Source organism: Candida jiufengensis (assembly GCF_024610255.1).
Source record: "Candida jiufengensis strain CBS 10846 chromosome Unknown scaffold1, whole genome shotgun sequence".
Classification (NCBI taxonomy): Eukaryota; Fungi; Ascomycota; class Pichiomycetes; order Serinales; family Debaryomycetaceae; genus Lodderomyces; species Lodderomyces jiufengensis.
This window is the reverse complement of record NW_026261562.1, coordinates 2545310-2558860: the sequence shown is the minus strand read 5'-3', so window position 1 is coordinate 2558860 and position 13551 is coordinate 2545310. Positions and strand designations below refer to the sequence as shown.

Below are 13551 nucleotides of genomic sequence, written 5' to 3'. Positions count from 1 at the left end.
CAAAAAAAAAATATATCGTTAGTAAATTATATTTATTTTTTTTCAGCTTCTTTTTCACCAATTTTATTATAATAATCTATTAAATGCTCTTCAGATTTACGGGTTTGATCACGAAATTCACATCTAATGTTTGGAATATTTGTCTTTTCAATGTCATTACCTTCAACTCCACCAAGCATATAATTTTTACCTAACCAATGTTTTTTGTTTTCTGCTTCATACCCACTTTGTAAACATGAATTTTTAGCTAATTCACACATATCAACGCTTGATAATTTATAAATTTGGGCAGCAACTGAATATTCTTCAATCAATGGTTCCTTAGTGTATGAAAATTGTAAAGGATCATCAGTAGATAAAGAAACATTCAATCCCTTTTTGAAAAAATTATAAAACGGGTTTTTGTCGTATGTTAAAAATAATGCATTGTTTGAAAGTGGTGACATTGCAATACCAATTTGATCAAGATAATAAAGGTATTGAATAAAAGGTAATTTTCTTAATAAAATACCATGAGATATTCCATATGATGTTAAAAATGCACTAATCAAATGTTCTGGATCTCCTGCTTCTCCACAATGAGGTCTTAAAACAAAGGTATTCATATTGTTTTTCAACCTGAGATGATTCAAAGTTGCAATATTTGCATATAAATAATATAAATAGTAAGAGTATGGAGGATTTGAAGTATAATTCCATTCGCTAGCAGGTGGATATTTTCTTGATTGTATAGGTTTATCGGCTTTTGACTCATCATCAACTGAATCAAACCCTACAACTCTTTGTAAAAATACATAAAGTTTTGGATGTGTTTTAGGATTTTTAGATACTTCAAATAATGGTTCGAATAAGTTTTTAACTATATCTAAAAAGCAACGGACATTTCCATTTTTCTTATAGATGTCATATAATCTTGGAACTTGAATCAACCATCTAACATTATGACTGAATAACTTGTTGTCAATAACCCAAGCTGCTAATTTATCCCATTCATGAATTGATCTACCATATATAGAAATTCTTAGCTCGCACATTTGATATTTTGAGTTTTCTAAATCTTCCATTACTTGTTTTGTAATTTCAGCTAAATATTTACCATCAATGAAATTATCTGTTTTTAAAAAAATTTCTCTCAATCTTGATTCACCAATGGGATTATATTTCAAATTGAATTTATCAAATCTATGGAATGTGTCGGTATGTGCATGCATATCTAAAGTATCAATTGATAAATCATAAGCTGTTAAATTTAATGATTTGAATACTTCAGCAAGTGTCAAAATCTTACCATCTCTGAAAATTACTGGCTCATCAGGATCAGTTTTTAATTTATATTTGATAAATCTAAGTAAATGTTTTTGATTCATACATGCAGAATGATGAATGTGAGTATCAACTTTACGAACATTATAAAAATCACGATGAGGATTTCTTTTGGACTGTTTAGTTTCTTCAAATTCATTTAATAAATAATACATATTCCATTTAGCTTCGAGATATTGTAATCTTTTAAATGCAAATGATTTTGTAGGTCCATCCGATGAAATTCTACTGATAGTATTCATATCTGAATAGTATTCATCTAAAGTTGGGACGTCAACTAATTTTTTATCAGCTTTTGTATTATAAACTTGATAAACTCCTTGATCATCTAAAACAAAGTAGTATTCATTTCCAATTAAATCCGGAATCTCACACTTGCTAAAATCAAATTCTTCTTGTTCATTTTCATGTTTGCTAGTTTGATTAAATTTATTTTTGGATTTATAGGTCGGTTTTGGTGGTGGTGGGTAAATTTTCCAATCTGGTTGATTTTTAGGGTTTAACAGTTCTGGAATTTGTAATGATAGCTCCAAGTATTTATGTCTTAAATCCAAGCATTGTTTAACGTGTTGATAGAATTCAATCAACTCATCAGAAGGATATTCTTCGGGCAATGCGTTTTGAGCAGCTAATGGGTTCGCTAAAGAGCTTTCAAGGTGAGGTGCTTGAGTTGGTAATGGATGACTGTTATGACCATACGGTAAATCAATAATTGATGGTCTTCTTTTGATATTTGATTTTCCAGGAGGTGATGGAGTAAATTGTTGATTCCCATTGTGTAATGCTTGAAAAGTTTTCAATTTAAGGTCGTGGTCTTTCATATATCTATCTTGAGATGTTGAAAATTGAGCTGAATTGGTTTTGGAGTATTCATCATCACTTTCTGAATCAAAATGGTGATCATACTCATTGTCATTTTCTGATGTCTCTGGTGGCTTATCTGGGAGACTATGAGCTGAGTCGTCTTTCAATTGCATACTTAAATTGGACTTCCCGCACATACTTGTTGCTTGATGAAATATTTCCCAAAAGTAAAAGCAATAAATGAACCGTTAATTTTGACATATAAAATAAAAAATAAGATTATAACACAAAAATGAGACAGCTCAAAAAAATACCCCTTAACTATAAATAATCTACAACCACTTAATTATTAAAAAGATGAATTAAATTAAAAATGTGTATTAACAAATTTATAAACTAAGAATTGAAAAACTAAATTAACGAAATTTTAAAAACGTTTAGGTATTTTAAATGCAAACAATCTTGATGATGATGATTTTTTTTTGTGGTTAGTGTTGGTAGTTGATTATAAAATTAATGCTGATAAACCAATTGCAGCAAGAGCCATTGGAGCATATTTGTTTGAGTTTGGAACTGCACCATTAACAGTAACAACACTTGATGAGTTAGTTTTAACGCCTTGAGTTATAGTTGAAATTGAAACTGATGAATTAAATTGATCTCTTGCAATAATTTGTAAATCTCTCATTTGTAAATCAGTCAATTCTAAATCTCTTTTAAAAATTTGTTGTAAATCTCTATATAAAGCATTTTTTAAATCTTCATCATTGAAGGCTTTTGTGATGATATCGGTTAATAAACCTGAATTTAATAATGCATTAACTAATGGATAGATTGTTGACCAATCAGTACTATAAAGACCAGTCAAAGTTGAACCAATGTTTGCAAAAACACCTTGTAAGATTTGTACAACAGCACCTTCAAATTGATCATCAGTAACTAAATATTGGATAGTTTCATTAATTAAACCTGATCTTGCAACCGATGAAAAAATTGTTGTTAATAAGTCTTCAATATTATCTCTTTTCATTTTTTGTAATGCCATTTCAACTTCATCTTCTTCTTGTCTTTTTTGTTTCATCATTTGTAATACTTCTTCAACTGCATCTTCTCTTTTTTTGGAACCACCACCTAATGCAGCAGTAACTTGAGCTAAAGCAGAATAATTGATTGTAGTTGCACCAATTCCAAATTGTGATGGTGGAAGTGATTGGAAAGCTGGTCCTCTAATGGTAGCAAGATCATATGAAGTAACACCACCAGCACCAACAACACCAGCAGCTTGGGTAGTAGCTGGGGCTTGAGCAGCAGTTGTAACAGCAGCTCTTGTAGTTGTGGCAGCAATTTGAGTGTTTGTAGCAGCAGCTAAGGTTAATTGAGTGTTTCCACTTTCTTGAGCAGCAGCAGCAGAAATTAAAGCAGCAATTGATCCAGTATTAATTTGATCAGTACCTAGTGTCTGACCAAATACAGTATTAGCTCCACCATTAGCAGCTCCAGTACCAGTAACAGCAGCTCCAGTACCAGTACCAACACTAACACCACCATTGGCGTTAGCACTATTTATGATTGAACTAACTAAAGCAGGAGCAGTACCAGCTGAAGCAGAATTATAAGCCAATGAACCAGTAGCTAAAGTAAAAGCTGCAGTATTACCATTAACACCAGAGACTTGAACTGTTGTACTTCCGCTACCTACAATACCTCCAACAATATTACCGATAGAAGTCCCTCCTAAAGTATCTTTAATAACTTGAATTACAAATGGTAAAGTATTTGGATTTTCAATTAAATCCGCAATTAATGTATAAGCTAAACCAGAATCTTTTAATGCTTCAAAAACTGGAGTTAAATCAAATTGACCTGAACCAATTAAACCAACAACTGCATCTCCTGCAAGACCTCTTGTTTCATTGTTTGACAATATAAAGCTTATAGCAACTGGTACTAAATTAGTTGTACCAACAAATTCCAAAATATAATCTAAATATTTTACATTATCATCTTCAGTTAATAAATTATTTGCCCAACCTGCAATTTGTTCGAAATCAATTGAACCTAAAATGGAAGTTAAATTAATTGATGATAATAAACTTTCAGCAGTTGATAAAAGATCTCTTTCTTCTTGGTAGTGATATAAATCATTAAGTTCTTCTCTTTCTTTCAATTGTAAACCAAATTTCTCAGAATTTGGAGTTATTGGATTTGATGAAACTAATGTAGCTATTGAAAAAGTGGTCGCTAATATAGTTGAGAATCTCATTATGTTGTGATTGTGATTGTGAATGTTGAGATACTAGTGATTAACGAATGAAGATGAAGATGATTAAAGATTTAAAATAATGAAAAAAGAAGCACCACTAAAATTCATGACTTATAAATGTTTATATACATTTTCGACGATGAATATCTCAGAATAATTCACTCTGTATAACTAATTAACCATAATTTACTGTAAAAAGTAAAGTCATATATATTGGATGGTTTTGTGTTAGTTGATCTTTTTTAGTTAGATCTTTAGAATACATTAAAATTTAATTTCATTACCTAAAACAGTAATTTATTTTATTAGTGGTGAAAATTAAATAAGTTGCAAATTGAGGCTATCCATGTTGAATTACTATAAGCCATTGACACCTACAGTCTGAGGAAATAAGCCTTGACGGAGAGTATGGAGTGTGTGTTCAAAACAAGCTTTATTTGAGGACTTCTTTGAGATCCCTAAGACTTTAACTAGAGATCAATTTTTAAAGCTTAAATAAATATTATAAAACTACGGAATCTGGTGTTGAAAACTAAATAGAAATGTTAAACTCAAGAAACTCAATCACCTTTAAAGTACGAATTATTAAACGTTGAAATCATTAATTATGAGGGTTCTACTGCTGTAAAAAAAAAAGAAATTATTGACATTTCGAAGTTTTACAAAAAAAATAATAATTTGGCTTAAATAGTTCATATACAAATTAGGAAATCAAAAATTTGTTAGTGTGTCTCGAGGATTTTTTATTTAATTTTGAAACAGAACTACAAAAAAATCTAGAACTTTTAGGGGACTTTCTTTCTTTAGTTAGAGCAACTATTCCTATTAAATTTCAACAACACTAGCCATATCCCTTTCACTCATGCGTATTGTATTATGGATTTTAAGGTATCAATTTCATATTAAGTATACGAATGCTTAAAAATACATCTACTAATTTCTGAATTATAATATTTTTTTAATTTTACATCAAGAACAACTTCTTTAGCAAAATTAAATGATATTTTAGAATAATTCATTGATGAATAATTGAAATTGTGATAGTATCAACTTGAGAGAATTTCATACTCTCAATCTATGGTAAGAACAATTGTCCCAAATCCCTTTCACTTTTGCAAAAGATGTCTCACTTTGTTTATGCAATTCTAATTCGGTAAATTCAGCTTTGAAGCATTCTTTGATTCTCTTCTTTACTTTATTTATCCATAAAACATATCAAAACTTTTATATATTCAATTCATACTATACAATATATATAGGAATTTTAAAATGATAAGTGGATCCAGTAACGTCAGATTTATAATATTTATTATGTAAACTATCTTCATCTTCTACTTCTAGCGTATCTTTTGCAAAATTAAATTGAAAATTTAAATAATATTTTAAATCCATGAATGATTTAGCTTGAAATTGTGATGTTATAAATTTAGGTATATTTATAAAATCATTTATTAAATTTGATGATGATGTTGATAATGATAATGTATTTAATTTGTTGTTTCCTGTTATATTGTAATTATTAATAATATCTTTCTCAGTTGTGTGATAAATTTCATTTGCTTCTATATATGAAATTAAACCAATTATTTTAGTTTCCCCTGATGATAATTTTAAAGTGTAGTGTATATCTTCCCCTATATGAAAATAAGGTTTGGACAATGAAATCTTGCATATATCTTCATTATTAACTTTTAATTGATACAGTGTTTTCAAGTGGTGTGGTAATTGTTGAATATATGAACCATTTTCAGTCTCCACAAAGTTTGTATTGATACTCAGTTTTCTTCTCTCATTGGTTGATATTTTAGGCATACTATAAACATCAGAATCTATTAACTGAGATAAATCATTTAAAAAATCTTGTTTACCTGAGCAAGCAGAACCGTTCGATGTTGGTGGCTCTAAAATTTCATTGGTTTCTTTAATTGACCAATTTTTGTCTAAACCCAAAGGTTTTTCAAAATAATTTGGTTGTAAATTTTGATTTATGGAGTGTTTTTGTGGTTTCACATGTAATGGAAAATAAACTGATTTGGAATTGTTGATATTATCCTCGTGTAAACTTACAACCAATGAGTATCTAATGCTAACCCAACCTTGATCACAAGCTGGTCCAGTAGATCTTGAATTATAACTTGGTGGTAAATTTTCACTAATGGGTATTTGGAAGTTGAAACTTTTGGAGCTGTTTTTGGGTATGTTTAAATCAGTAAATAATAGTGATTGTTGAGTTGTATAAAATGGTAATATTGTATCAGTAAAATCTTTTATTTGTAAAGTGTTTGTTGTTTTAGGGAATGAATCAAATACATTAATTAAATCATGAACTAACGAAGGATCAATATCTTTTTCAGTGGTTATCAAATCTTTCACACCACCTAAATTCCCTCCAATTACTAATTTATTCTGTAGGTGGCTTTCAATAAATGGGATATTATCAATAGCCGAAAAAGCTTCTTGCTCTATTAAATCTTCTTCTTCATCTTTTAAGTTATATTGACTTAAATACTCGGTATTGTTCCACCATTGATAATGTTTTTGAATATCTAAAGCGGATATATCAATTGAAAATTTATAGTTCAATACTATATACCCAAATAGTTGAATATACCCTAAAAATAACTTTACAGTTTTATCTTCTGGTTGACTAATCATCTCTTCTTTGGCTTCATCTTCTTCTTGTGTACTAAAAAAGGGAAACCAACTTTTGGTTGTACCATTTGAATCTTTTGGATTCACCACTATATCTGATTTTGAGGTATTATAAAAACATAGTTTACACCTCTGAAGTTTTTCATTTTCACTACACTCTTTAAACTCCAATGATATCGTTAAATTATCATTCAATTGTTTCTTCCATACTTTGTTCAGCATTTATTGTTGATTTACAACCAAATCAAAAAAAAAAGAGAAAAATGCGCGCTTATAGTTTTTTCTAATTTACACTTTTATTTTTACAAAGCTCTCTCTACTTTATTTCTTGTTGTTGTTGTTGTTGTTGTTGTTGATATTGTTCTAATTTTTCAGTATTACCATCAGCATCGGCAACTTGTTGTTGTTGATAATCTAAACCACTACCACCAACACCAATATTTTGATGAAAATCTAAAATTTCTCTATACATCATAACTCTCCAATTATCAACTGGTAAATCAGCATCATTAAAACTCCAATCAAACTTAGATTCACAAATAGGTTCATCAGTTGGGTCATGATAAGGTGCCATATAAGGATGTGTTAAAGCTTCTGCTGCACTTATTCTCTTTTTGGGATCAAATACTAACATTTTAGCTAATAAATCAATGGCTTCTGGTTCAACATGAGTACATGATGCAAATCTTTCACTAAAAGGAATTGGATCTCTATGTGGTAAGCTTTGTACAAACCTAAGAGTATTTTCTGAACATATAGTATCAATAACATCTGAAGGTGGACTACCCAATAATTCAGTTATTATAGAAAATTGATGTACATGATCTTTTCCAGGAAATAAAGGTTTCCCTTCAATCATTTCTGCTAATATACAACCGACTGACCATAAATCAACTTCTGTATCATATTTTTGCCAAGTTAACATAATTTCTGGAGCTCTATAATACCTTGTTGAAACATACCCAGTCATTTGAGGATCTTGAATTCTTGCTAATCCAAAATCACAAATTTTTAAATCACAATTTTCATTAATTAAAATATTTGATGGTTTTAAATCTCTATGTATAACTCCAGCTGAATGAATATATTTCATACCTCTTAATATTTGATAAGTAAAATATTGTATAAATTGTTTTTCCAAAGGTCTTGAAGTTAATAATCTATGTAAATCAGTACCTTGTAATTCATTTACAAAATATATATCTTCTAAAGGTGAAATAAAAATATCATCTAATGTAATTAAATTTTCATGTCTTAAATGTTTTAATAATTTTAATTCTCTATATGTTCTTTTAGCTAATACTGATGTTGAAAAAGGTTTCATAATTTTTTTAACGGCAACATTTTGTCCAGTCAATTTATCAACGGCTGAACAAACTAATCCAAATGCACCCATCCCAACAGGGTTTAAGTCGGTATATCTATTGGTTATTTCAAATACTGTACCAAATATTTGAGTTCTAGTGAATTCTCCATCTGATGACATTTTGGTGGTAATATGATAATTAATTTGGGTGTGAGTGATAAAAAAGTAACTGAATTGGTTGATTTGGTGAGTTTGATAAGTGGTTGTTTATCTAGGTTGGTAATTGATTAATTGATTAGTGGTTAATGAATGTTTATGAAATTGAAATGATAAAACAAAATTTAAATTTTTATTTGGTTTTGTTGATATCAAAGATTTCAATAAAAAAAAAGTCACTAATAAATTTTTCTGTTAAGTAAATTAAAAATATTTTTAAACTTTTTTGGGACTAAAATAAATTTCTTTGACGTAATTATTTTTATAATTTGTGTTCAAACAAAAGTTTATTTTTTAAAGAGAATTTTTCAATCAAAATTGAGCGAAATAGAGATTGTAATAGATTGTATATTGGACTGTCAAACACAAGACATCTATCTTGCTAACAGGTAAAGAAATTTTTGAAACTAAGCTCGAATTATTAGAGTGAAACCATCGTATTTAAAGGTATTGTTTTTGTATTATATTTGGATTAATTTTGCATATTTTAATCAATTCTTTAAATTGCTATTATGGAAATACAAACTAAATTAATGTTTTACGCTTAAATTTGAAAATATTAAATTATAAACTAAGAGAATTAATATATGGACAGTGACACTACTTGTAAAATCTTTTTCCTATTGATCTTGAAAAAAAATCGTATTTATCTACTTGATCTAAAAATATGAGGCTCTTTTGCATTTGTTTCACAAAAACTTAATTTCTTTATAAAACAAATACTACTTAGAATTTCTATAAAAAATCAATAAACAAATCGACTTCTTTACAAACTCTACAAACAAAATGCCCTCAATTCAAGATCAAGGTGCTGGTACAGTTTCATCAGCTATCAGCTTACTCAAAACAATAATTGGTGCTGGTTTATTATCTATGCCATTGGCTTATTCAACTGATGGTACGATTTTTGGAAGTTTTATAATATTAATTGCAGCTTTAACTTCAGGGTTTGGATTATTTTTACAATGTTATGTATCAAAATATACAACTATTGGTCATGCAACTTTTTTCAACTTGTGTTCAATTACTTATCCACAATTATCAGTAATATTTGATGTTGCAATTGCTATTCAATGTTTTGGTTGTGCTGTTTCTTATTTGATTTTAATTCGTGATTTAATGCCAACTATTATTACTAATGTACCTTTCGTTGATCCAAAACATTACAAAGTGTTTTGGTTGTTTGTTTCCACAATATTGACTGTACCTTTATCGTTTTTAAAAAACCTTGATTCTTTAAAGTATACTTCAATTTTAGCATTAGTTGCAATAGCTTATATTTCAGTATTGGTAGTAGCTCACTATTTTGTTGGTGACATTCCAAGATCTGGGTTAATTGAATATTTCCCATCTAGTGCTACAAAAGTATTTAGTACTTTTTCAATTATTGTTTTTGCATTTACTGGTCAACAAAATATGTTTTCAATTATTAATGAAGCAAAAAATAAATCTTTACCAAGTTTAGTTCATTTGGTAAATTTTGCAATAATTATTTCAACTTTATTGTTTATTGTGGTTGGTTTAACTGGATATTTGACTTTTGGTTCAAGTGTTAATGGTAATATTATTTTGTCATATCCAAATGGTGTCACAACTTGGATTGGTAGATTAAGTATTGTTTTCATGGTTGTTTTCTCATTCCCATTGATGTTACATCCAGCAAGAATTTCAGTAAACAATATTTATAATTGGGCTATACAAGAAGAAAACAAATTAACTGAAGAAACTTCATTACTTGAAAATAACCAAGAAGAACAAGTAGATTCAAGAATTGTCCCATTCCCAGAAAAGACCTTTTATGCAATCACAATTGTGTTGTTGGTAGTTGGATATATACTTGCAACAGTTATAAATTCATTTGCTTTTATTTTAGCTATTGTTGGTGCTACCGGTTCAACTTCGATTTCATTTATTTTACCCGGGTTATTTGGGTACAAACTAATTGGATCAGAACTGGATGATCCATCAACTTTGGAAAAAATATTTAAAAATTTATCATTAGCTTTGGTGATTTGGGGTGTTTTAGTAATGATTACTTGTTTATATAGTAGTATAGTTTTATAAAAATAGACAATTACCTCTTAATTTAAAAAAAATCATTTACTGACTTCTTCAGTTAAGCAGAATGTCTTGTGAAGATGAACATCATAATCACAACCACCATAATGGTTCAAGCCATCAACATATAGCTCCTATACCTACCACCACATCTCAATCATTAAACTCCAAAATAGATTTATATAAAGTATCAGCATTAAACTTACAAAATCCACCAGATCAACTTCAAAAATTATTTAAAGACCAAGAACATAAATTTGAAATTCACCCAACGATTAAATCAGATTGTGATGAACAATTAATTATAAATATTCCTTTTCTCAATGGTAGTGTGAAACTATACTCATTAATACTACGTACAAACGGTGAATCATATTGTCCCAAAACCATAAAGCTATATAAAAATGATAAAACAATAGATTTCGATAATATCGACTCCAAAAAGCCAATTCAAGAAATAACTCACCCACAAATAGGTATAGCAGATGATGAAATTCTGGATGTTATAGACTCAGAATCTACATTTATTGAACATTTTTTACAAAGACATAAATTTACAGGAGTTCAACAATTAACAATCTACATACAAAATATTTATGAAGATGAAGATCAATGTCAATTTCATTCAATTGAATTGAGAGGTGAATTTACTGAATTGAATAAAGATCCTATTATTACTATTTATGAACTGGCTGCTAATCCTGCTGATCACAAAAATTTAACTGCAATTGATCAGAAGGGTAATATACAATTTGGTAGTTGATGAAGCTATTTTTAATACGAGGAAGAAGAGTGGATCTCACAAAAATTCGTAGTCTTGATTAAGTGAATTCAAATGGCTAAATTTTTCTGTAAAATGTAAAATCACCAATAATTTCTCCAAATCTCTATGATTTCACACTAGGCCAAGCTCAAGATTGAGGTTGTTCACGGTAGTTGTAATTCATAATAAGACTTAGAAGAATGAATTGGCTCACCTCAATTTAAAAAGAGGTGATAACTTAGCTCAACTGTAAAGGTAAAGTTACTTCCAGCTAGAGATGAAGCTACTCAACTTAAACAAATAAATATAAAAACTAAAATGTGTATTAACTAAACACTGAGAGTATTGAAAATTTCTTGCATGAATACGAAAGCATCGATTTCAATAGATAGTTAGCGTTGCAAAATGTTAGATCCACTACAAAGCTCATTTCTTTTGTCCTTGAGCTGCAACAGCTGCTGCACCAGCTTCGGCGGCCTCAGGATCAAGATAGTAATGCTTGATAGGTTTTAATTGATCGTCTAATTCATAGACTAGTGGTTGCGCCGTGGCTAGATTTAGTTCACTTACGGATTCATTCGAAAGCCCATCCAAGTGTTTAATTAAGGCTCTAAGTGAATTCCCATGAGCAAAAATCACAACTGTCTTCCCATCCAACAACTTACTAGCAATTTCATCTTCCCAAAATGGTAATAATCTTTCAATTACGTCTTTCAAGCTTTCTGTTTTAGGAACAATAGCAGGATCAATTGTATCATATCTTCTTTCCCCAGCTTGAGACCATTTATTATCAGGTGAGATTGGAGGAGGTGGAATATCATATGATCTTCTATATTCTTTGAATTTTTCAGGACCAAAATGTTCTAATGCTTCAGCTTTGTTTTTACCTTGTAAATCTCCATAATGTCTTTCATTGAGTCTCCAAGATCTTGTCACAGGTACCCACAATTGATCAGCAACGTCCAAAGCAATATTAGCGGTTTGAATAGCTCTTGATAAAAGTGAAGTGTAAATAATATCTGCTTCAATTTTTGCATCTTTCAAAAGTTCACCAGCTTTTTTGGCCTCTTCTTTCCCTGAATCGGACAATTTAGCGTCAATCCATCCCGAAAATATATCTAAGTCATTAAGTTTTGAGCGACCGTGACGAATAAGAACTAACTTGGGCATTGCTGTGGTTGAATTTTGTTGATGAAAAGTTGTATATCAATTTGAGAATTATCAAAAATAAAAAGTTGTTGAAAATCCAAATCGAGAAAATTAGTCGGTTTTATATTGCGAGAACGTGAGAAAAAAAGAATCACAAATAGGATGCATAGGATTAGACCCGGCCGTTTCAATTTCAATAGTAAGTTGAACTAGTCGTGTTCACTCTGTAAAGTCAATTGACTCGTAAGTATGAGTGAACGTAGTCAATGTCAGAGTGATGGTCAATTACAGTGCAAACTTAAGTTCGGGGCCAATCTTTTGACTTTTTCAAAAAAACTGTGGTGCACCCCTTGCATTGTTAAGAGACATGTTTCACCAATTGAATGATTCAATCATCAATTACAAACAAGTAGAGAAGGGTAGCTCTCAAAATACACCTTATCTCATCCAATCAGTCAGTACTACAATTATTTAGAAAATCCTTCCTTCAAAATTCAAAACCTACACACTCTATCAACTACCAAACTGTATGTTATTTTGTTGATCAATTGCAGTTAGATTTTTATGATCCGCAGGATAAGCAGCTGATTCGTAGATAGTGATAATTGGATCTTTATTCAATTCAATGAATTCACCTCTCAATTCAATTGAATGCAATTGACATTGATCTTCATCATTGTAAATATCCTGAATATAAATAGTCAATTGTTGAACCCCTGTGAATTTATGTCTTTGTAAGAAATGCTCGACAAATGTGTCTGATTCTACAAATCTCTTATTGTTGAAATCCATGATAAATATTCTTTGTTTTATTTGAATCAATTACGACTAACTGATAAAGTGAACGCAGAAGTTTGAGATGAGCTCTATAGACTTTTGAACTCTTTTCTCAGAAAAATTAGGATGTAATTTAAAGGAAACTGTACAAAGCAAAAACTTCCCTATCCTCGAGTATGTTGGACTTCAGATAGTTTTAGACAAAAAGTTGACGCACAATGTTTTGCAAGTTTGAGTACA

At 29.7% G+C, this 13551-nt stretch overlaps 8 protein-coding genes across 8 annotated transcripts; 2 read left to right on the top strand and 6 right to left on the bottom strand. All coding sequences in view use genetic code 12, as the record gives it.

The window, feature by feature from the left end:
- Nucleotides 1-32: 32 nt before the first annotated feature.
- KGF54_004874 (AMP deaminase) lies at nt 33-2324 on the bottom strand (the record flags this gene model as incomplete). The annotated part of the gene is made up of 1 exon (XM_051765619.1): nt 33-2324. The coding sequence occupies one exon, from the start codon at nt 2322-2324 to the stop codon at nt 33-35; it is 2292 nt and encodes a 763-aa protein (XP_051618915.1).
- A 308-nt stretch (nt 2325-2632) lies between these two features.
- On the bottom strand, nt 2633-4390 carry PGA17 (Pga17p; the record flags this gene model as incomplete). The annotated part of the gene is made up of 1 exon (XM_051765618.1): nt 2633-4390. The coding sequence occupies one exon, from the start codon at nt 4388-4390 to the stop codon at nt 2633-2635; it is 1758 nt and encodes a 585-aa protein (XP_051618914.1).
- A 1242-nt stretch (nt 4391-5632) lies between these two features.
- KGF54_004872 (uncharacterized protein) lies at nt 5633-7264 on the bottom strand (the record flags this gene model as incomplete). The annotated part of the gene is made up of 1 exon (XM_051765617.1): nt 5633-7264. One exon carries the CDS (start codon nt 7262-7264, stop codon nt 5633-5635), a length of 1632 nt encoding a protein of 543 aa, XP_051618913.1.
- A 94-nt stretch (nt 7265-7358) lies between these two features.
- On the bottom strand, nt 7359-8528 carry HOG1 (mitogen-activated protein kinase; the record flags this gene model as incomplete). The annotated part of the gene is made up of 1 exon (XM_051765616.1): nt 7359-8528. One exon carries the CDS (start codon nt 8526-8528, stop codon nt 7359-7361), a length of 1170 nt encoding a protein of 389 aa, XP_051618912.1.
- Nucleotides 8529-9350: 822 nt separating this feature from the next.
- AVT7 (Avt7p) lies at nt 9351-10628 on the top strand (the record flags this gene model as incomplete). The annotated part of the gene is made up of 1 exon (XM_051765615.1): nt 9351-10628. The coding sequence occupies one exon, from the start codon at nt 9351-9353 to the stop codon at nt 10626-10628; it is 1278 nt and encodes a 425-aa protein (XP_051618911.1).
- A 61-nt stretch (nt 10629-10689) lies between these two features.
- On the top strand, nt 10690-11385 carry KGF54_004869 (PITH domain-containing protein; the record flags this gene model as incomplete). Its single annotated transcript, XM_051765613.1, has 1 exon — nt 10690-11385. The coding sequence occupies one exon, from the start codon at nt 10690-10692 to the stop codon at nt 11383-11385; it is 696 nt and encodes a 231-aa protein (XP_051618910.1).
- Nucleotides 11386-11811: 426 nt separating this feature from the next.
- On the bottom strand, nt 11812-12555 carry GPM1 (phosphoglycerate mutase; the record flags this gene model as incomplete). The annotated part of the gene is made up of 1 exon (XM_051765612.1): nt 11812-12555. One exon carries the CDS (start codon nt 12553-12555, stop codon nt 11812-11814), a length of 744 nt encoding a protein of 247 aa, XP_051618909.1.
- A 492-nt stretch (nt 12556-13047) lies between these two features.
- Nucleotides 13048-13326, bottom strand: KGF54_004867 (uncharacterized protein; the record flags this gene model as incomplete). The annotated part of the gene is made up of 1 exon (XM_051765611.1): nt 13048-13326. The coding sequence occupies one exon, from the start codon at nt 13324-13326 to the stop codon at nt 13048-13050; it is 279 nt and encodes a 92-aa protein (XP_051618908.1).
- Nucleotides 13327-13551: the final 225 nt, after the last annotated feature.